Below are 22404 nucleotides of genomic sequence, written 5' to 3'. Positions count from 1 at the left end.
ATTTGGTTTTGATTTCAAGGTGAAGACAAATAATACGAAGCGTAAAGCCTTGTATTGTAACTTTGTCAACACTGACAAATAATACCAAGCGTAAAGCCTTGTACTATAACTTAGTCAATACACTCATTTACTTTTAAAATGGAGGCAGGCAATGCCATCCTAGATACTTATTTGAGAACATACACTACAGAACCTTGGTTGTGGAGTTGAGTATTGATTTTATTTATCCTATCTTAGGAGTGTAGAACAAAATGCTTCTTCCATACGGTGGTTGTATTGGCCTTGCATTTGCCTCAAATCCCTGGAAAGCAGCCAACAAAAGCAGTCAAAAGGATAAAATTTGGCCCAACAATGTCTTTGATAACATGAAAGATTGGTGAACATAAAACAACAGTGGAAAGCTGAAAGAATGATAAAATTCCTTACATCATGGACAGCATCCCTTAATGCTTTAACTTGCTCCCTTGAAACTGTTCTCACCTGCCCCACCACCACAAAAGCAAAACATTAAATTAGCGAAAGTTTGCTTGGTACTATATATATACACATATTTAAGCTATGTTCTGGATCAAGGTTTCTCAACTGGAAAGGAAAATGAAAAGAAAATAACTTGACCTATAATCCCTTTCTTTCTTTCAAAGAATTCCTAGTTCCTATTACATTTTTGGGGTAACTTAGTCGTTTTAGGTTTTGCTTGATTAGTACGATTTCATGCACACTTGACTCTCACACATAGATAAGCTAGGACTCTACCCAAAAAGGTGGCGGACGTAGCTTAAAAAAGACATAACTTGGCACGTCAAACGCGTGAATTTTAGATGTACTTAAAATTCTTCCAACAACAATTGAACCATCGCTTGAGTTGAGATTTAGATCCCATTAATTTTGCAAGTGTCGAATGAAGATAGGAAAGAACCTTGTTGAGTATTGTCCAAACAACACCCTCTGTGCATGGAGGGGTTGTAAGAGAACCCATGTATCTGTAGTACTTTCTGCTCCCAAACTTGATGTCTCCTGGGTTTACTATGCCCAGCTCCTTTTCTTCCTTCCCAATCGATTTGATGTGTTCCAGCAGCTTAAAAAAAAAAAAACTTATAATAATTATATACCAATTATCGGTTCAAAATGATTATAAAGACCAAGAACAATCATCAAATGTCTTAATTCCATTTGGTGAGGTCCAATTTTTATAAATATGACTTCTATAAAATTTGCAACTGTAATGCTTTGGCAAATTTTGTTTGTAGCCAAAGCAGAAGTAGAAATCATCTATATGTGTGCATTATATGGCACTTTTTGAGAGTACTTGTACCTTGGCAAGGAAAGGATCAGGTCGGCCATATTTGTATAAAATTCCTGTAACAGCAATTGCTTCATCATTGGAGCTCATATGGACAATATGAAGCTCCATCTCATACCTGCATATCCAAATATATACTTGATGGAGTGTTCTTTTTCTGCATTTCATAATTCAGTCTAAATCTCAAGAGTCAGAGGTGTATGTATCAGATTTTGAACTACGAGGCCTTTTTATTTTTCCAAATTATTTTTACGAATCACTGTTTTCAATCCGATGAAGAGACGAAAAACCTTGTTCCCGTCAAGGTGTGCTCTGAAGGGCAATGCCAGTGACATTTGAGGAGTTCATAGTGAGTCCCATTTATGTTAATTTTTCCTGCTTCCTCTTTCCGTGAAACCTGAAACAGCATCTGCTTTTATGAGAACACTTGAAGACAAAGGCCATTTTCAATTGAAAAACACGCGTTAACATTATTTTATGATTTTTATTTTTTGTTAATAACGTGAGAATTTACTTCTGGAAGTTTTGAATCTTGATTACAAAAGAGAAGAAACAATTATAATATGTTAAAATTAAAATACAATTGCTTACGGAGATATCGTGACCCCTATTTTTAATAGAGGCAGGGGATTGCTTGTAGTCCCTCTTCAATTTGCCCAAATCAGGGGAGACCTGAACTTTTGGGAAAGGGATGTCAATGGGAGACTGCATCTTTCCACTGTTGCAAACTTGCCAATTCGGATCGATCTGCCCCCATTTTGCTGGTCCTTTTTCACTTCCTTCCTCGTAGGTGAAGGGTGATTCATCCTCTATTTTGCATTAACAGTGTTTGCATAAGTAGGAATTTTCATATATATATATATATATAGAAGAACAAAATGAAGTTCAAAACTAAAGAGTAGCCTTTAGGGCTGGCATGCATTAATACTGGAACTGATTAAAGATATAATGAATTCTTGAAAGCCATGATCAGCGAAGGATTCAGAGAAAGTCTTTCTTTCCATTCTTCCCAAGCACCGTTGAAGTTTCTGATTCAACAATACAAAGAGAATAACCTCCGAAGAAAAGAGGAAAAAACAAACAGAATTTTAGGGGAAAAGGGTTTTCGAATTTCTTGAATATATATGCATGAGATATGCCCTTCTGAGAGAGAGAGAGAGAGAGAGAGAGAGAGAGAGAGAGAGAGAGAGAGAGAGAGAGAGAGAGAGTACCAACTTCAGATTGAAAAGCAGTGGACATGGAGAAGAAGAGGATATGTGAAGACAGAAAGAAAGAAGTGAAGGAGAGAGAGAGTAGGAATGAAAATGAACTTAAGGAGAACATGGCCATGGCTTGGCTGCTCTCTCTCTCTCTGCTTGGGCACTGAATCCAAGTGTAAATCACGCACATTTATAACCATGCATGCATGGGATAATTAATTCATATTGTACAATCAGGGAAAGGAAGGCAAGAACAAAGATTGCGTGAGAAAATGGTCAAATGTTTCGGACAGCCATAGGAATATATGTATATAATTGTAGTCTTCATATTCCTCCTCTATTTAAATTTTAACAATAATATCGAGCAAAAAAAGTAAACTATAACAATAGTATGCTCTCTCTAGTGTTCTTAGGGAGTGGAAAGTTGGTCATCGTATCAGCCTCCTATCGGCATTGGCCGTCTCTTTTGCCGCCCTGCCGGCCTCCTCCTCCGTTTCCGCTATAGCCTAGTTGATTGATTTTTCCCGTAGTTCATTACTATGATTTGATCTCCCCTCTTCCCCTTCCATGGGCTCTTTTGAGCCTTTAACCCCCAAAATTCCATTTTCTCAAAACCCTAGTCTTCAAGGCCCTATTCTACCTTGCCCACCCTGCTCTCCTCTCCTTTCTCTTTATCGATCTTGAAGGCTCCTGTCCGACGATGGCATTGGAGGGCAGTTAGCTGTTTCCTCCCTTCACTGATCCAAGGAGAAAATTGTGTTCTCTCTATTTTGTGAATTTCGAAGATTAACTTTATTTTGTTTCGTTGAATTAATTCAATTAGGGGCTTTAAGGCAGACAATGGTGATTATGTTCCATTGCTTGTGGCTTAGTTTTTGTTTGGCTTGTTGTGGGTGTCTGGTTTTGCTTCTTGTGGTATTGTTTAGTTTTTATGTTTTAAATTAGTCGAGTTTAGTACTTTAATAAATCTTTACGTTAGACTATTTAATTATATTAATCTAATTTGCTAACCTAATTAAACTCATTTCGATGCAACCACTTACCTTGTGCCTTATAGTTTCCTTTAAAAAAAAAAGACACTAATAAAAATAACAATGAATAATTATTATAAATATTACATGTAAGATAAAACTTAAAATGAGTTAGATACGTTTATATATATATATATTATGATAATATATAATTAATTGTATTATCATCTGTTTATATACATATATATATACATCTGTTTATATACATATATATATACTATTTATATATATATAATAGTATACATAGAATGTTAGACCACAGTACTTTCTCAGTTTGATGAAGGCATGGATGGTTAAACTAATTAAAGCATTCAGTTTTCTTATTAGATGGCATGCCTACGTATAACACAATTACTTTAGAAGATTTTATTATTGGATACGCAATGCAAGCCCACAAATGATGCATTAAATTATGCGTTAGGTGAATGCATAAATTTTTTTTACGTGTTCACTCGTTTTTTCATAAATTATGCCAACTCTTCCTTATCCTCCCCACTCCCACAAATGCCAATACAGATTCATTTGTCTTTTCCCCCATTTTTAATAAAGCCACTCATTTTCCCTTTTCAAGTGGTTTGTTAGTTTTATTTAAATTTCTCTTTAGTTATACAATTATTAGATGCTGAAACTTCATACTTGGACCAAATGGATTCACAGCTTAATTTGTATTACAGTCTTCAGAACTGGAGGAATTCACAGTTGAGCCCTCATAACTTAGAATTTTATTTGAATTGATTGTGTGGTTAAAAGAAATATTGATATCACTAAATTTGCTTGAATTTTGGTAGGCGTAGTATTATATTTTTAAAAAAAATATGCACATGACCAAGAATTCGAAGCTTGGTACCTGAAAAAGGGAATATTTGATGTTGAGCTTTGGCCTCTGCTTCTCCAATAAGCCTAATAAATGATCCGCAAGCCTAACACAAGAAGCTTGCAAGATAAACGAGCAGTGGGCTATTCTTTACACAAGAAATGTTTGTAAGCCTGGAAGTGGTGAACGGGTTGGTGCTGCTTTTCCTATTAACGTTGACTGGTCTCTCAAATTAATGTTTTCAATTTTATGTGGGTTTGGTTTCATTAAGTTAGGAAAAGGTAAAGTTAGTTGTCTCATAGTGATTATTGGATCGAGAGACCACATGTTGTAGATAAATGGCTATGAATCTCCCTTCTAATCAACAATTGCTTAAACTACAGGTCTCGATTTCCTTGCACTTGTTAATTCGTGTCTTAATGTTCTTCTAACCTTCTATAGATTTGGTTTAACTAATTAAATAAAATAAGTGTATAATTAATTGAAATTTTTGTGTGATCACTACATGAATTTAACTTTTTAACTTGCTTATAAACATACAATGATTATGATTTAAGAGGGCCTTTTGGCATTTGGAAAGGCAGAAAAATTATAAATTTGATTTTTTTTCAAAAAATTATTAAATATAGCAAGTGCCATCGACCAAAAAAACAAATTTTAAGAGTCATATGACAAGTTATTTGTTTTCAGTTTTTTTTTTTAAGAAAGAAAAACAAGAAATAGTGTTTGATTGCTTTATTTTGTTTTCAATGTACATACATTGTATAGATAGCCAAATTCAAAGTACTCATTGATACTTAAATGAATGGCATAAAAGAATTCAATGAATTAAACACTTCTCACAAACACCTTTCAAAGGATACCTTGAGGAATCACAAAGGGTGCTTAATGAGAATTTATGATAATTAACTTTGTGCGAGAATAGAATTTGTCAAAGACATATTTGTTTGGGGTACTTATTCTTCTTTTTTCATTGCCTGTTGTTTGTCACCATGATGTTTCAAACGAAAGAGATGGTTTTACCCCATATATTAAGAAGAGATTGTTGGGATTCGCATATGGGGTTCATGTGATTTTAAAACATACGTGCATTCAAATGCACAGTAAAAGAACATATAATTTCATATAGGTTAGTTGTTTTAGCAGTATGTAAGAAACATTTAACAAATTAAGTATTGTTACCTGTTGATGAGTAAGCTTTTAAATTTGGTGTTTGCTTTCTAAACTTGACCAATCTCTCCTCAAGTGAAGAGGGCCTAAATTGCCCACACCAAGTGAGGTAGCAAAAGCCTTTGAAGCTTCCTTGTGCTAGTTGAAAACTGTCAAAGGAAATGTGCAGCCTTATTTTTGTTTTTAAATGAAGGAGAACGAGGCTCATGAATAAGAGAAGAGAATAGAAGAAAAATAAAAAATTATTGAGAGATTTATCTTTTTCATCTCTTCTTCCATTTCTCTATTTATATGCAAAGCTTGAGATAATTCAATGGAATTATATGATAATCCATTGAATTAAGAATATAGTAGATGTGAGAAGTTAACGTACAGATTATTCTTCATAATCTATCGAACGAAAACTATCGACCTGTGGCCACACGCACATGACAGTTTCTTCAAATTTAAAAAGCAATCGACAGTTGGTTTTAGCTTTGAAAAATCAATTGACCTTTTTATATTTTATGCTACAAGACATGCTTAGTTGTAACATAATAATAACATAATACAAGCCTAATATTACTTATTTTGTCACTTTACTTTTAGTATGTAACTTTCTAGATTTACCGTCAAGTAATAATTAGAAAATATTAAATTCCTTTGACATTAATCGAACTCTTTGATATATTTCAAGAATTTCTCTATATTCTTTCGAGAATTTCTATATATTTTTGAAACACCTTAAAGATTTTGAGTATTGTCAAGCGAATGAAGTCAATTATGAGTGAATCTATTTTTTTAATAATTATCATGTAATTCAATTATTTCATTACAAACATCTTGATTGAGTGAGAGTTATGAGCTGATTAAACTTACTAACTCAATTCTATATGTAGGGCCGGCCTTGAGATTTTAGGGGCTTTAAGCGAAATTTTTTATGGAGCTCTTTATGGATATATTTAAAAATAAAATTAATACGAATAAAAAATTTTATTATATAAAATTTATAATATTTCACTTTAAATTTACTCTTTTAGCATTTTTAGATGAAAAATCAATAATTAAACTATTACAATTAATTTATTCAAACGTATGTTTTTCAATAGACACTATCACTAATCCATTAGTGTAGATTTACTAATAATAGAGGGATCACAAATATTGAAATATATACACAAAATTAATTGATAATTTAAGGGTTAATAAAAAAAATCAAAAGATATACTTGATAAGTCACACAACGAGATGATGAGGACAAAAATGGAATCGCTGAAAAGAAAACGTAATTGTGAAATTAGTTGGATTTAGGATATATGCTTGCGTAGATTGATGGTAGATGTCAGTGACAATGGATAGATAAAAAATTAAGAAGGAGAGGAATTTTGGTAGACGATGGAGTCGCGATCATTGCCAGTTACATGAAAATAGTTATGATATAATCATACAAGGGGGAGATTGAGATTAATTAAAAATACATGGAATAGTTGTGAGGGGATGAGTGCTAATGCGAGGCACATAGGAATGAGATTGATTATTAATAAAGGAATATGAGAGATTGAGATTAATTAAAAATTGTAGTGATGCTCATGAGATTAATTATTGATAAAAGAAATGTGAGAGATTGAGATTAATTAAAAATTTACAATGGCTTGAAATAGGCATGAGCCCCTTAATGTCTCTTCAATTTTTAAATTTATTATTTTTAATTAATTTTATTTTTTAATTAATTTAAAATCTAAAAATTGAAATGGACATGGCCCCCAAAGTGGCTTGAAATGGGCATGGGCCCTAGGCAGGCCTAGACAGCCTATGCCCAGGGCCGACCTTATCTATATGATAGATCTTATTTGGTGTGAAGTAAGATGACACATTAAAAATTATTTTTCAATCATTCATGTCTTAACCAAGGACTTCTATTATCGTCCAACATAAAATTGCATATCACGTTCACCTCACATTGAAGGTAATGAATCTTATCTGGCAAACACATAGTTTCATATACTAGTAAAAGGAAACTATCAAAAAACATTCCTACCCACGATTAGGGTAAAAGTTAACATACTCTAATAAATCTCTAACACCAATATACAAGACAATTATGTTGGTTTAAATCAAATGATCACTTACACAATTACAACTAATAACAAATCATTAATCTTCTTAACCCTGTTATTTGTTATTAATGTCAAGTTCGATACATTGTTCAACTAACAATCATCCATATGTTTGCTGATGCATCTTATTATACTTTATGGCTTGTGGGTCATCATATTTTATTATTAATTTCTCATACTAATCAAATGTAGTAAACTTATGTGGTAGTTTATACTCAATTAATTAAAATCCCCATTTAAGGAATCTAGGAAGGAAGAACAATTTAAGAAAGAGTACTGCTATTTATCAAGTACATCAAAATACCCTTTTAGATGATATCATCTAGATTTAACATTAAGGCATCACTGTCAAAAATCTGTTACGAGTGGCTCCAACGACCAAACATCTCCTCCTCCTCCTCCTCCTCCTACTTTACTTGTTGAGTCTCTGTCGATCGGCCGGGTTGAAGAATTTTGAAATTAGAAGAGTTGTTCTTAGTGGCCGTAACAACAAAGCATTGCCTCGCTCGCTCTGCAGCTCAACCCACTTGCACACTTGGAATTGCATAAGCGAATAATTGGCATGCAGAAGAAGACATGTTCCTACTTCCTAGAGGTTCAATAATCAAATATATATTTTCTTTTTCTACTGAAAGTACAATTGTGAATGTCAATAATTAAATTTTGAGATGATTAAAATCGTTACCATCCATCCATTCCTCTCAAATCATCGTATCGCCTCTTTATTTATTATTCTAAGAAGAATTTTTCGTCGAATGAAAGTTTTAAGCTCCATTTTTTTTGCTTTTCAATTTTCAATTTTGAGTTTTGAATTTATTTTCAATTTTCTATTTTGATAGTTTGTTTTTAGAAAATTGAAAACACGTTCTCTTTATCATTTTGAAAAACTATTTCTCAAAACAGAAAATTAGAAAACGCGTTCTTTTTGAAATTTCGAAAATATTTTTTTAATAATATTTTATTCAATAAATTAAAAATATTAAATGTTTATAAATTATTTAAAAAATATCTACATTTTAAAGTTAATGAATTTTATAATATTTTTTTATTATAATAATAAAATATAAATAAATAAATAAATAAATGTATTTTGAGTTTTGAGTTTGTTTTAGATGAAAACACTCAAAATAACTTTTTGTTTTTTGAGTTTTCTTTATAATTTTTTTTTTGTTTTCAAAAATACATTTTTAAAAACAGTAAAGAGAACGCGTTTTCATTATTTTAAAAAATTGAAAACTAAAAATGACTTGAAAATAGTAAAGAGAATGCAATCTTTAGTGTTTGCAAATATTTCGGAGTTCTATTTTAAATTAATATATATAAAGGCTAACTGAAAAGACTGTGAAATAAAGTTTCAATGGGCGTTCTACAAATTACAAACATCAAATATATTCTACTGGAAAAGACTGTACATTTATATATATATATCAATATAACATACTAATGTTACATAGATATGGTAATTAATTGTATAAAATTTTGTGTAGCTAATTCCACCATTGATTACTTAACAAACAAAATTAAATGGTGCCTCAGGGGAACATATTGAACATTTTTTTTTTTTTTTTGAAAAAGAAACTTGTTTGAAATTTTGAACTCATTCGGAAGAAGTTTGCAAATAGAGAAATAACAAAATGAATTGAATAGTTGAAATGGATAAATGACATGACAAATTATTTTTGATATTTTTGTAATTCATTTTGAACTTATTTATTATTTACTTTCCTTCTATGAATTTTGAAAATATAGGTGCTACCACATATGAAGCATGTCCATTAAAACTATGGGAAATTCTATTCGCAACCATCTTTTTACTCTTCGCAGGTATAATTAAAATAAATTTAATAATTACTTTTCACAGTTAAAATTATTACTTGTTGCAGCCACCTATATTTCAAAATTGCCCTCATATATCCATACATCTCTACCGCCTGTGACTCGCCGCCGTTCTCTACAACATTTGTTGCTTCTTTGCAACCTCCATTCGTCGCCATCGCTTCCCTACTTTTACTTACATTTTTTGATTTTTTGGGTTGAAAGATTTAAACTTGGAGGCTAGAAGGGGAGAGGTTGGATGGGCGAAGGTGGTGGCCGCATGGGTTCGGAGGCGGTGGCAGCGGGCTTCGAACCCTGGGTTCGATCGATCATCGCCATTGAAGGAAGGCAGTCGGAGGCGCCCAACGCCTCTAGAACCCTCCGAAACCTGGGTTTCGGAGGAGGCACGCGCCTCCGAAACCTGGGATGCCTCCGAACCCTAGGGTTCGGAGGCTTTAATTTTTTTATATATTATTTTTAATACAAATATTTGAAAAAACTTAAATTTTAATTAAATAGTGCTAATTAACATTTTTTTATACTTAATTTTTTATTTAAGTATTGCACTAGAATAATTTAATTTTTAATACAAACAAATACATATTTTTTACTTAATTTTTTTAATCAAATCCGTAGTTCCCCGAACTCAGGGTTCGGGGAACATATGTTTTATTTTTTTATATTTTATATAATTGTATTAACATATTTTTTATATAAGTATTGAACTTGAATAATTTAATTTTTTTAAAAAATAAATACATATTTCTTCCTAAATTTTATTTAATATCATGTTGCCGAACTTCATAGTTCGGGAAACACCATGTTTCCTGAACTCCAGGGTTCGGGGAATTCCAGCTTCCCCGAACTCTAGCATTCTGGGAAGGCTAGCGTTCTCGAATGCTAGATAGCCATTCACAAACATTCATCTCTTTAACATCTTCAAATCTCAATAATTTTGATTCGCAAATACAAGCTTTACGAGACACAAAAAATAGATGAAAATAAATAATCACACATTATATATATATATACAAAGACACACATACATATATATACGCGCACACAGACACACAAACATATAGAGATATATATATATAGGAAGGAAGGTCGTCGGCTATGGCTGCCGAGCTTCATCAATCACGCCTAGAATCCCATATATATATATACAAACACACACATACATATATATACATGCACATGCACACACAAACACACAAATATATATATATATATATACACACACATACATATGGATATATATAGAGAGAGAGGAAGGAAGCTCAGCGGCCATGGCTACCGAGCTTCCATGAACCCCGGAGTTTGGGGCACAATGAAAGCCCCGAACGCTAGAGTTCGAGGAGCTTCAAGCTCCTTGAACTCCAGGGTTCGGGGGAGTGATTGATGAAGCTCAGCGGCCATGGCTGCCGATCTTCCTTCCTTCCTATATATATATGTTTGTGTGCTTTCTTCTGTGTGTGTATATATATGTATATATGTTTGCTGTGTTAATGTATATAGATATATATACATGTGTGTATTTTTTGTTGTATTGATATTTTTTTATTGTATTATATACATTGGATATGATATTTTTTTGTTATATTGTTTTCGTTTTGGAAAGGATGGATGGCGGTTTTGAAAAGAATGGGTGGCGGGTAATTGATTGAAGAAAGAAAGTGAATGTAAGGGTAAAAATGAGTTTTCAAAATAGAATATTTTATGTATATTAAAATATAGTTGTTAAGAGTAAAACTATCATTATGAATAGAATTTCCCTAAAACTATTGAAGGGTAATGTTTGCTTTTTGCTTTGATGTTACCGAATAAAGAAAAAAAGTCTTTTGTTTTGGTGTCTAGTAATATTTTTGAGTTTGTTAATATTGTAATTCCTAATGAAAATAATGACACTGTTTAATGTAATAATTTTTTTATTATAAAATAGGGATATATATATGGTGCTTCTTATTTTTATTATAAAATCTGTATATTAAATGTATAACTCATGTTATGTATAAAAAAATAAAAATATAAGAATAATCAATATAATTTAGATAAATACATAAAATTTAGCCTTCATTTGATTTTATTCAACATGCATGGAGATAAACCATGCCATATTCCAAGATACTTATTTATTTGATTACATACTGAACCTTATTTGATTGTATTTTAATTTTACCCTGCCTTGGAAGTGAGAAACAAAATGTTTCTTCTATTCCGTGGTTGTATGGGCCTTGCATTATACTCGAATCCCTGAGAAACAATAAATAATTAAAAGTAAATAAATCATCAATTTCTAAACGAGTATAATATATATTATTGACTTGATAGTAATTATCACTTCATATAAAATATAAAGTTTCGAATTGAAATATTTTCACATTCTTTATATAAATACTTTTTAGTTATTTCTCATATTATATATAAAAAAAATCAAGTATAAATGTTTAGCCCAATGTGGGGTGGTGTTTGATAAAATGCACTTACATCATGGACAGCATCCCTTAATGCTTGAACTTGCTCCCTTGAAACTGTTCTAACCTGCCACCACCACCACCACAACAAAAGCAAAACATTAATTAGCTAACGTTTAGGTTAGAGAAAGCAGGAGATCTAAAACAATAAGCAGTTAAATTAAACTTAAAATGACATCTATATATGATTATTTACCTATATATAGACTTAACATAGAGTTCTATCTGTCTATATATATATATATATAATTCCACCTTTGTTATCTTTTTTCAATTGCTTTTTTTTTTTTTTAAATCTGATTAAGATAGGAAAGAACCTTGCTGAGTACAGTCCAAACAACACCCTCTGTGCATGGAGGGGCAGTAAGAGAACCCATGTATCTGTAGTAGAACTCTATACTCCCAAACTTGATGTCTTCCGGATTCACAATCCCCACGTCTTTGTCTTCCTTCCCCAGCGACTTGATGTCTGCCATCAGCTTTAAAAGCAAAATATATATATATATATTTCATCCATCGCTATTCTTTCAATTATTGTTTTGAATTCATTATAACTAACAATAACAATCACATGTCTTAATTCCATTCGATTAATAAGACATATTATAATAAGATTTCAGCTCTCTAATCATTTCAATCCATAGTCATATTCATATTATTTTTATACCTTGGCAAGGAAAGGATCAGGTGAGCCATATTTGTATAGAATTCCAATGACAGCAATTGTTCCATTGGAGCTCATATGCACAGCATGAAGCTCCAATTGGTGCCTGCATATACAAATATTCGTTAGACTGATTTATTTTTTATTTTTTTTTTAAACTATTCGAAGAAGAAGAAGAAGAAGACCTTATTCCATCGAAGACGTGCTCTGTAGGAGAATGCCAGTGACATTGTTGGAGTTTGAAATCAATCCCATTTATGTTAATTCCACCTGCATCTCCATTCCAATAAACCTGAAGACAGGACAAGAGGACGACCCCCATTGCCACCAGTTTCGTGGCTCAAAGGATTTTAGCACTATCATTGCCAAAGATGTTCTCGATCGACCATATTAATTAGAATCAGATTAGTTTAAGTCTGAGTAATTATATTTAGTTAGTTTATTGCCAATTTAAATATTCTTTAGAGTTGATTGGGTTACTTGGGCTTATATATATATTCTGGTTAACTTTTATCTTTGTTTTAGCTATGTTTATCTATAAATGCCTGTATAAGCAACCATACATTCAATATATATATACAGTTGTTTGTTCTGGATCCCGTGTTTCTTTTTTACAATCGTATCAACTGAAAGAGCAACATTGGCTACCCTTGGAGGGTAGACTTGGGGTAACCATATTGAAATTTGTGTAAAGGGAAAGAGGAGTTGTTCATTATAGTATGAGTGCTTACAGCGATATCGTGTCCTCTATTTTGAAGTGTGGCAGGGGCAGGCTTGTAGTCTATCGTCAAATTGCCCATACGAGGCGGCACTCTTGAGACAGGAATATCAATGGGAGACTGCATGGTTCCATTGTTGCAAATTCGCCATTCCGGATTGAGCTGCCCCCATCTTGATGGTCCGTTTCCACTACTTTCATCGTACGTAGCTGAAAGCTGTTTCATCATCTGTACGTACGTATATTGTGTTTCATTAATAATAAGGTATATATTATCGTTATAATAAGAGTGTGTGTGTGTGTGTGTGTGTATAGCAAGGAATTAATTTTTTTATATAGTGGATCTATATGTATGTACATGCATAAATTATAGACAGACTGATAGATGGCAGTCAGGCAGTGGAGTGAAGAAATAATAAATGAAAAAAATTTAATACCAACTTCAGCTTCAAAAGCAGTGGAGATGGAGAAGAGGTTATGTGAAGTTAGAATGAAGGAAGCCAAGGAAAGAGAGAGGAGAAGTGAGATTGAATTGAAGGACAACTTGGCCATGGCTCAAGGAAAGATTTAACTAAGAGATTTTTTCTCCATAATTTGGACTCGATTGAACTCATATTTATATATATAATTATGCACGCAGAGTCAGCAGACCTATACACCCTCAATGATTAATATTTGTTGATTAAGAAAAAAATCTTGATAAAAACAAAAGAGAAGGACAATTAGTCTCCTCAAATGCCCACATAGTCAACGACTCTATTTTTAGCCTTGCCAACCTCTTCTATGAAGATAACAATAGACCTAGAAACGTTAGAAAGATGAATTCTTTTTATGAAGTGCATACAAATTTATCTATATATAACAGTACCACATCGATGTAATGGTCTTCACAAGTACATCCATATGTTCGACACATGAAATTGACAAACTCTAATGAATTAATTGATATATTGCTAATATATACCTAATTAGTTTGAAGATTAGAGTAAGACAACTCACAGCTACATCTTTTTAAACACGTCAAGTTATCCTTCCCCAAGAAATGCTATTACGTAGGAACTTGATGTAGCATTTTTCGTATAGAATTAGAATTACTAATTAATTATTATATACGTTGAGAAAGATAAAAACAAAATCTATAGCTTCATGATAGAAAAAAATATGGCTCTCTAACATCATATATATATGTTAGAAAAGATAAAAAGAAATTAAGTAGAAAAGTATCAAAATGTATTGTATTGATATGATACTGTATTTTGATTGGTATTGTCTAGAACAATTACATATATATATATTTTATGTGGCTAAAATAAATAGATAATAAATAAATATAAAAACATTACAAAGAATACATAAAAGATCCATATAATATAAAATCGTTCTCCAAAATGTTCTAACAATATGTTAATTTAAACCAAAAAAACACACTTGGATGAGAGTTTGACTTGGGCATGGCTTCAATGGTTAACCACTTAAAACAAAACTATTCATGTTTTTTCTATAGGTTTGAAAGATAAGACTAAAGTCCAAGTAACACTTGATGTTAGATAGGTTAAAATTCATAACCCTATTCATAATACAATTCAAAGTACTCATTGAATACTTAAATGAATGGCATAAAAGAATTCAAAGAATTAGACACTTCTCACAAACACCTTTCAAAGGATACCTTGAGGAATCACAAAGGGTGTTTAATGAGAATATATGATAATGAACTTTGTCCGAGAATAGAATTTGTTAAAGACATATTTGTTTGGGGTACTTATTCTTCTTTTTTCATTGGTTGTTGTTTGTCGCTATGGTGTTTCAAACGAATGGGATGGTTTCTCCCCATATATTAAGAAAAGATTGTTGGGATTCACATATGGGTTCATGTGATTTTAAAACATACATGCATTCAAATGCACAATAAAAGAACATATAATTTCATATACCTTAGTTGTTTTAGCAAGATGCGAGAAACATTAACAAATTAAGTATTGTTACCTGTTGATGAGTAAGCTTTTGGTGTTTGCTTTCTAAACTTGGCCAATTTCTCCTTAATTGAAGAGGGCCTAAATTGCCCACACCAAGTGAGGTAGCAAAAATCTTTGAAGCTTCCTTGTGCTAGTTGAAAACTATCAAAGGAAATGTGCAGCCTTATTTTTGTTTTTAAATGAAGGAGAATGGGTCTCATGAAGAATAGAAGAAAATAAAAAACTACTGAGAGATTTATCTTTTTCATCTCTTCTTCCAATATTTCTCTATTTATATGCAAAGCTTGAGATAATTCAATGGAATTATCTGATAATCCATTGAATTAAAAATATAGCAGATGTGAGAAGTTAATGGATAGATTATTCTTCATAATCTGTCGAACAAAAACTATCGACTTGTGGCCACATGCACATGATAGTTTCTTCAAATTTAAAAAGGAATCGACAATTGGTTTTAGCTTTGGAAAATCAATTGATTGTTTTATATTTTATGCTACAAGACATGCTTAGTTGTAACATAATAATAACATAATACAAGCTTAATATTACTTATTTTGTCACTTTACTTTTAGGCATGTAACTTTCTAGATTCACCATCAAGTAATAATTAGGAAACATTAAATTCCTTTGACGTTAATCGAACTCTTTGATATATTTCAAGAATTTCTCTATATTCTTTTGAGAATCTCTATATATTCTTGAAACACCTTAAAGATCTTGAGTGTTGTTAAGGGAATGAAGTCAATTCTGAGTGAATCTATTTTTTTGATGATTATCATGTAATTCAATTATTTCTGTAATACCCGGGAAATCTTGAAGGGTATAAATGGTATTTGATGAAGGGCATAAGTGGAATTATCGAAAGAAAGAGGCTGTAGGGTATACTATCACAGTTTTATTAGACCAAATTGACTGAAGGGATTACCCTGGACCCTAGATGATTAAGGAAAATGTAATGGTATTAACAAGTAATACGAGTTATAATTTTAGGCATTAAAAGTAGTAGGATCGGGAACAGTTTTCGGTATAACTATCGACCGGGCTGAAAAAATCGAATCGACGTAGGAAACATTTGAAAAGTCAACGTAGTGTCTTGAGGACTTAGATTTTGTATATGAAACAACCCTTAAGCAATTTTGGTTTGAAATGAATGGATTTAACATCAAAACGATCACCCGGGCCTAAGTGTAATTTTTTAATTTTGCTCGAGGGAGATCCAAAGGATAGTTTTTTGGGAGTTTTGAGGATGAAATGAAGTGTACTAAACTTGTGGACTGTAGTGGTATAATTGGATAGTGCATGGGTGATAGGTAAAGGGCTAAATGGCATAGGAAGAATTAGGGGGGCTAAAGTGTAATAAATAAAAATGGCGGTGTGAACGCAGCAAGCCAAAAATGGCTAACGCAAATCCGCCGCACGTGGAGCTGTCTTCGACGATGGGATGGCCGCGGTAGGGCCTAGGGGAGGTAGTATACGGCGGTAAGAGGCTTTGGGACCCAAGCCATAGCTGTTGATTGGCCGAGATTTGGCCGGTTTTTAGGTATAAAAGTGGCCGAAGGGTTCGATGTTTTTGGCAACAAATTAGCCGTGATTTTGGATGTTTTTAAGAGAGTGATTAAGGGGCTTTTGATCCTTGCATCAAGAAGAAGAGTTTGGGAGCATTTGGAGGTGTTTTGGGTACGATTGAAGGCCGTTTGAAGCTCAGCCGGAGACGGGTGGCGGACCGCCTAGGGCTACCTACAACTGCCTGTTTAGGGCATTTTTCGGTGGCCTGTCGGCCTGAAAGTTATGCCATTGGAATCGATTCATCAAGGGCTTCAAGGGGGTACCATTTGTTTTGCCATCGGAGCTGTCGTTGATAGCTGGAGAATTGAGAAAGATGGTGGCGTATGGTTGCACGCGCTACATTCCACACGCAGACACGCGCTGAGCGCGTGAGAAAGGGTGTTTCTGTAATTTTTCTTCCAATATTTTTCTATATTTATTTTAGGAATTATTGTGTTGAAAAAATTGAAAAAATGTTTGAGCAGATAATTATTTTGGAATTATCGAGGTGAAAATTGGGAGAAAAATAGAGGAAATTATGAAAAAATTGAGAAAAATAGATTTTGATACTTTCTTAATTAAATACGGTGTTTAGGGAGTATCGTGGCTAGAGGTTGAATATAAGTACGAGTGTTTATGAATTGGCAGGCAAATCGAGGTTGTGCACGAAGATCGAGACGATCCGAATACGTTCGAGGTGAGTTGTTCACTACCAAACTTGGCTTGTTCATGCAAATGGTTTGATCTGTGAGTGTTCTACCTAAAGGCTTGGTGTTTGCTCTATCCAAATGTGTTGAGATTTCATGCAAAACAGTTTTGTGTATGCAAACGGTAACTTGTGACGATTGGTTTTATGAGAGAGGTTCGTCCCTAAATGTTTCAAACTTGTGCATTGCATTTTATAAAACTGTTGTTTATATGATATTTTGAATTGTGAAATGTAGCATTATCTTATGTTTTGTTGTTCATATGGAATGTTAGCCTAAGATATTGTCTGGATAGTGTAGCCATAATTTTCCAAGGGCATAACGGAATAATATGGATATCTGATGCTGGTGTGTATGCCGGGATAGCCGCCTTGGTTTCTGTGTCAGGCCATTTGGTCAGGGAAGTTGCATTAGGATGATTAGGTGGTCCATATTGTGTTGTTCATGTGGGATGTCAGTTTACGATGTTGTCTGAATAGTGTAGCCATAATTCTCTAAGGGCGTGATGAAATAATAGAGGTATCTTATGCTGGTGTGTATGCCGGGATGGCTGCCTTGGTTTTCGTGCAAGGCCATTTGGTCATAAAAGTTGCACTAGGATGACTAGGTGGTCCATGTGAAATTTTAGAGTTGGAATTGTGTGGTACATGGGCGGATTTATGTGTGAGCTGCCCTGGGCTAAAGCCGAGGGCAGCTCACAACAAAAATTAAATTGCTTTAGTAAATTTTTTTATTATTTAGTATTAGCCTAGCCTAAACTCAGTCCAACCCAACCTAGCCCATTTACCTGCAAACCCTTCTCTTCTCCTTCTTCTCTCGACCTCGCTCTCACTCACGGCTCACCCTTGTTGCCTTTCGCTCTCTGCCTCCTCTTCTCTTGCTCGTCCGCTCGTGCTTGCCCTTGCTCTCTGCCTCTAACTTGCTCTTGCTTGCCCTTGCTGGATCTCTCTTGCTCTCGCTATGGCTCGAGCTCGGCCCTTCTCGCTCGTTGCCTCTCACCCTCCCTCTTTGCCTTTCTTGGTCTTGTTCGCCCTTCGGCTCTCGCTGCCTTTCTCTTGTTCTCGCTCTCGCTTGCCCTCGTTGCCTCTTGTCCTCGCTCTCTGCCTGACTTCCTCTCTCTCACTCTAGCTCGCCCTCGCCCCCACCCCCACTCCCACGCTCGATTGTCCAGTCGGCTTCTCCTTTTTGCTCGCTGCCCTCTGATTCAGGTCTTCGTTTTACCCCCCCCCCCCAAACTTCCTTATTTGCTTCATTCGAGCCCAGCCTTCCCAAGTATGTTTTCTCTCTTTCAGTTCTTTGATTGATTCTCTCGATTTACAGCTAATTCTAGATAGTTTTTCTATTTTTTGCCCATATTTTTTTCCCTTATTTATGCTTGATTTGTTGTTGAAATCGCAACTTTTTTTTAGCAACTTATAAGTAAGTGGTTTTCTACTAATTTTGTGTCTGCTTGCCTATTTGACTACTGCATTTAGTTAGGAACTGAGGAATTGGCGTGGCTAGAAGTCTGGAATTTGTTATTGTGAATATGTTATTGAATATTTGAATCGACTATACTTTTTCCTTCTCTTGTTTAAACTCTAGAAATATAGTTGTTGTATTGGCCTTGCATTTGCCTCAAATTTTGAGTTAAATATTTTAATTGTTTGATTATTAAATAGTGCTATTTTTTGTTTGTGTATCTTAGAATTTAGGATGAAATAACAATTTTCTACGAAGAAAGGAAAAACATTGTTATCTTTTTTTAGAAAGAGAGATCATTACTTTAGTGAAAGTACTTCAATTCATAGTGAGCAAAATCAATCTAGCACAAGTTTAATGAATTCTTTGTTTCAAAATTTCGTTGAGCATAAGTTTAGTGAGAATTTATTGTACTAATTTTTTAGTTACATAAAAATTTTATTACATTAACTTTTTAAATTTCAGCCCCCCCTAACCTAAATTCCTAGATTCACCCCTAGTGTGGTGGTTCTTGGATACTTAGAGTGAGAACGTAATCTTCAATGTAAATGTGGTAAATCGAGTTCCTGCATTGATGTGACCCTTCTAGGCCCGGAGTTGGTAACGATTATTCCCGAGATATTGGAGAGATGCATTGACTTACCATTCTTAAGCTAGAATCGCTTCGTGTTGATGTGTCAGTATGGTGGCATAGCTTTTAGAGAGATTGTTTTTTTCCCGTGGTAGGGTTAAGCGCTTGGGATTTTCTTGGGGTAGGGCTTACCGACTGTATTGGTTTATTTCATGTCTTGCATTCATTCATGAAAAATGTGTTTTTGAACTCTCACTCAGATGATTCATCATTTAATATGGATTATGTTCCTGGAATATTTAAATGTTCCAGGTGAAGGCAGCGGTGTGAAAGGGAAAGGGATTGCTAAGGAGTGACGGCGATTAGTGGATGTTTTATATTATGTTGTTTATTTTGAGGACGTCGTGTAAAACGTTGGTTTGACTTTATATTATAAATAAAGTGGGTTCGGTTATGATTTATTGAGGTTTTGATCTAGTTTCTACATTTGAGATGATGTACATATCTTAGTTTATTGATGGTTCATAGTTGATATACTGAGAAGGTGTAACAGGATCTTCAGGGAACAATTTTGTGTTGAGTTTTCGTTAATTGGAAAAAAAATATTCCCAGAATCTTACGTTACCTAACGCTCCGAAGAAATGGGGTGTTACAATTTTATTAATAACATCTTGATTGAGTAAGAGTTATTAACTGATTAAACTTATTAACTCTATTCTATATGTAAGGCCAGCCCTGAGATTTTAGGAGCTCAACAAAATTTTTTATGGAGCCCTTTATGGTTATATTTAAAAATAAAATTAATATGAATAATTTTTTTTTATTACATAAACTTCATAATATTTCACTTTAAATTTACTCTTTTAGCATTTTTAGATGAAAAATCAATAATTAAACTATTACAATTAATTTGTTCAAATATATGTTTTTAATAGACATTATTGCCAATGCATTAGTGTAGATTCACTAATGATAGAGGGATCACAAATATTGAAATATATACACAAAATTAATTGATAATTTAACCGTTAATAAAAAAAATCAAAAGATATACTTGATAAGTCACACAACGAGATAATGAGGACAAAAATGGAATCGCTGAAAAAAAGGTGTAGTTGTGAAATCGGTTGGATTGATGACCTATGCCTGCGTAGATTGATGGTAGATGCCAGTGACAATGGATGGATAAAAAATTAAGGAGAGGAATTGAGGCAAATGATGGAGTTGCGGTCACTACCAGGTGCATGCAAATAGTTGTGATACAATCATACAAGGGGGATATTGAGATTAATTAAAAATACATGGAATAGTTGTGAAAGGATGGGTGCCACTGCGAGGCGCATAGGAATGTGATTGATTTTTAATAAAGGAATGTGGGAGATTGAGATTAATAAAAAATTGTAGTGATGCTCCTGAGATTAATTATTGATAAAAGAAATGTGAGATTGAGATTAATTAAAAATTTACAATAGCTTGAAATAAGCGTAAGCCCTTAAAGTCTCTTCAATTTTTAAATTTATTATTTTTAATTAATTTAAAATCTAAAAATTATAATGGACATGGCCACCAAAGTGGCTTGAAATCAGCATGGGCCCTAGGCAAGCCTAGATAGCCCATGCCCAGGGCCAACCCTGTCTATATGATAGATCTTATTTGGTGTAATGTGAGATGACACATTAAAAATTATTTTTCAATCATTCATGTCTTGACCAAGGACTTCTATTACTATCCAACATAAAATTGCATAGCACGTTCACCTCTTCACACTGAAGGTAATAAATCTTATTTGGCAAACACATAATTTTATATACTAGTAAAAGGAAACCATCAGAAAACATTTCCACCCACGATTAGGGTAAGTTAACATACTCTAACAAATTTCAAACACCAATATACAAGACAATTATGTTGGTTTAAGTCAAATGATCACTTACACAATTACAACTAATAACAAATCATTAATCTTCTTAACCTTGTGATTTGTTATTAATGTCAAGTTCGATACATTGTTCAACTAACAATCATCCATATGTTTATTGATGCATCTTATTATACTTTATGGCTTGTGGGTCATCATCATTTATTATTAATTTCTCATACTAATCAAATGTAGTAAACTTATGTGGTAGTTTATACTCAATTAATTAAAATCCCCATTTAAGGAATCTAAGAAGGAAGAACAATTTAAGAAAGAGTACTACTATTTATCAGAGTACATCAAAATACCCTTTTAGATGATATCATCTAGATTTAACATTAAGGCATCACTATCAAAAATCTGTTATCAGTGGCTCCAACGACCAAACATCTCCTCCTCCTCCTCCTACTTTACTTGTTGAGTCTCTGTCGATCGGGTTGAAGAATTTTGAAAATAGAAGAGTTGTTCTTAGTGGCCGTAACAACAAAGCATTGCCTCGCTCGCTCTGCAGCTCAACCCACTTGCACACTTGGAATTGCATAAGCGAATAATTGGCATGCAGAAGAAGACATGTTCCTACTTCCTAGAAGAATTTTGGGGTTCTATTTTAAATCTGATTATATATATATATATCAATATAACATACTAATGTTACAAACATACGGTAATTAATTGTATAAAATTTTGTGTAGCTAATTCCATCCTTATCCCTAATAGTTAATAATAATGTTTAAATACTCAAATTGATAAATGACATTACAAACTATTTTTGATATTTTTTAATTCATTTTAAACCCATTTATTATTTACTTTCCTTCTATGAATTTTGAAAATATAGGTGCCACCACATATGAAGCATGTCCCTTAAAACTATTTAAGGGTAATATGTTTGCTTTATACTTTGATGTTACCAAATAAAGAAAAAAAGTCTTTTGGTTTTGGTGT

The 22404-nt window shown here is 33.2% G+C and overlaps 3 protein-coding genes across 5 annotated transcripts in view; 1 reads left to right on the top strand and 2 right to left on the bottom strand.

Moving 5' to 3' along the window:
- The window catches only part of LOC127790007 (calcium-binding protein CBP-like), a 79038-nt gene that overhangs the window by 5698 nt on the left and 50936 nt on the right, over window positions 1–22404 (top strand). The window lies entirely within an intron of this gene.
- Window positions 102–2704, bottom strand: LOC127790001 (alpha carbonic anhydrase 4-like). The gene is made up of 7 exons (XM_052319192.1): window positions 2512–2704; window positions 1892–2109; window positions 1591–1697; window positions 1313–1418; window positions 917–1075; window positions 427–480; window positions 102–301 (listed from the first exon to the last, which is right to left on the bottom strand). The coding sequence occupies exons 1-7, from the start codon at window positions 2687–2689 to the stop codon at window positions 224–226; spliced, it is 900 nt and encodes a 299-aa protein (XP_052175152.1). The 5' UTR covers window positions 2690–2704; the 3' UTR covers window positions 102–223.
- Window positions 11503–13858, bottom strand: LOC127790005 (alpha carbonic anhydrase 4-like). Of its 2 annotated transcripts, none has more exons than XM_052319201.1 (7): window positions 13719–13858; window positions 13295–13510; window positions 12749–12855; window positions 12567–12669; window positions 12217–12378; window positions 11913–11966; window positions 11503–11678 (listed from the first exon to the last, which is right to left on the bottom strand). In XM_052319201.1, exons 2-7 carry the CDS (start codon window positions 13508–13510, stop codon window positions 11601–11603), a joined length of 720 nt encoding a protein of 239 aa, XP_052175161.1. In that variant the 5' UTR covers window positions 13719–13858; the 3' UTR covers window positions 11503–11600. The 2 variants fall into 2 exon arrangements, with proteins under 2 accessions (XP_052175161.1, XP_052175160.1); XM_052319200.1 differs by having other exon boundaries at window positions 13723–13853.

This window comes from Diospyros lotus, chromosome 14 (genome assembly GCF_014633365.1).
Source record: "Diospyros lotus cultivar Yz01 chromosome 14, ASM1463336v1, whole genome shotgun sequence".
NCBI classification, from domain to species: domain Eukaryota; kingdom Viridiplantae; phylum Streptophyta; class Magnoliopsida; order Ericales; family Ebenaceae; genus Diospyros; species Diospyros lotus.
Note: the sequence above shows the minus strand (reverse complement) of the source record. Positions and strands in the feature narration are given on the sequence as shown.

What these genes read in the sequence shown, in the direction of transcription:
- LOC127790001 (XM_052319192.1), bottom strand. Translation starts at nt 2,689, where the DNA reads ATGTGCGTGATTTACACTTGGATTCAGTGCCCAAGCAGAGAGAGAGAG. An exon ending in CTGATCCTTTCCTTGCCAAG is followed by an intron (nt 1,076 to 1,312) that starts GTACAAGTACTC and finishes TTTTTTTTTAAG; the next exon opens with CTGCTGGAACACATCAAATC. An exon ending in TAAGGGATGCTGTCCATGAT is followed by an intron (nt 302 to 426) that starts GTAAGGAATTTT and finishes GCTGCTTTCCAG; the next exon opens with GGATTTGAGGCAAATGCAAG.
- LOC127790005 (XM_052319200.1), bottom strand. Translation starts at nt 13,833, where the DNA reads ATGGCCAAGTTGTCCTTCAATTCAATCTCACTTCTCCTCTCTCTTTCC. An exon ending in ATAGAGGACACGATATCGCT is followed by an intron (nt 12,856 to 13,294) that starts GTAAGCACTCAT and finishes TCCTGTCTTCAG; the next exon opens with GTTTATTGGAATGGAGATGC. An exon ending in CTGATCCTTTCCTTGCCAAG is followed by an intron (nt 12,379 to 12,566) that starts GTATAAAAATAA and finishes TTGCTTTTAAAG; the next exon opens with CTGATGGCAGACATCAAGTC.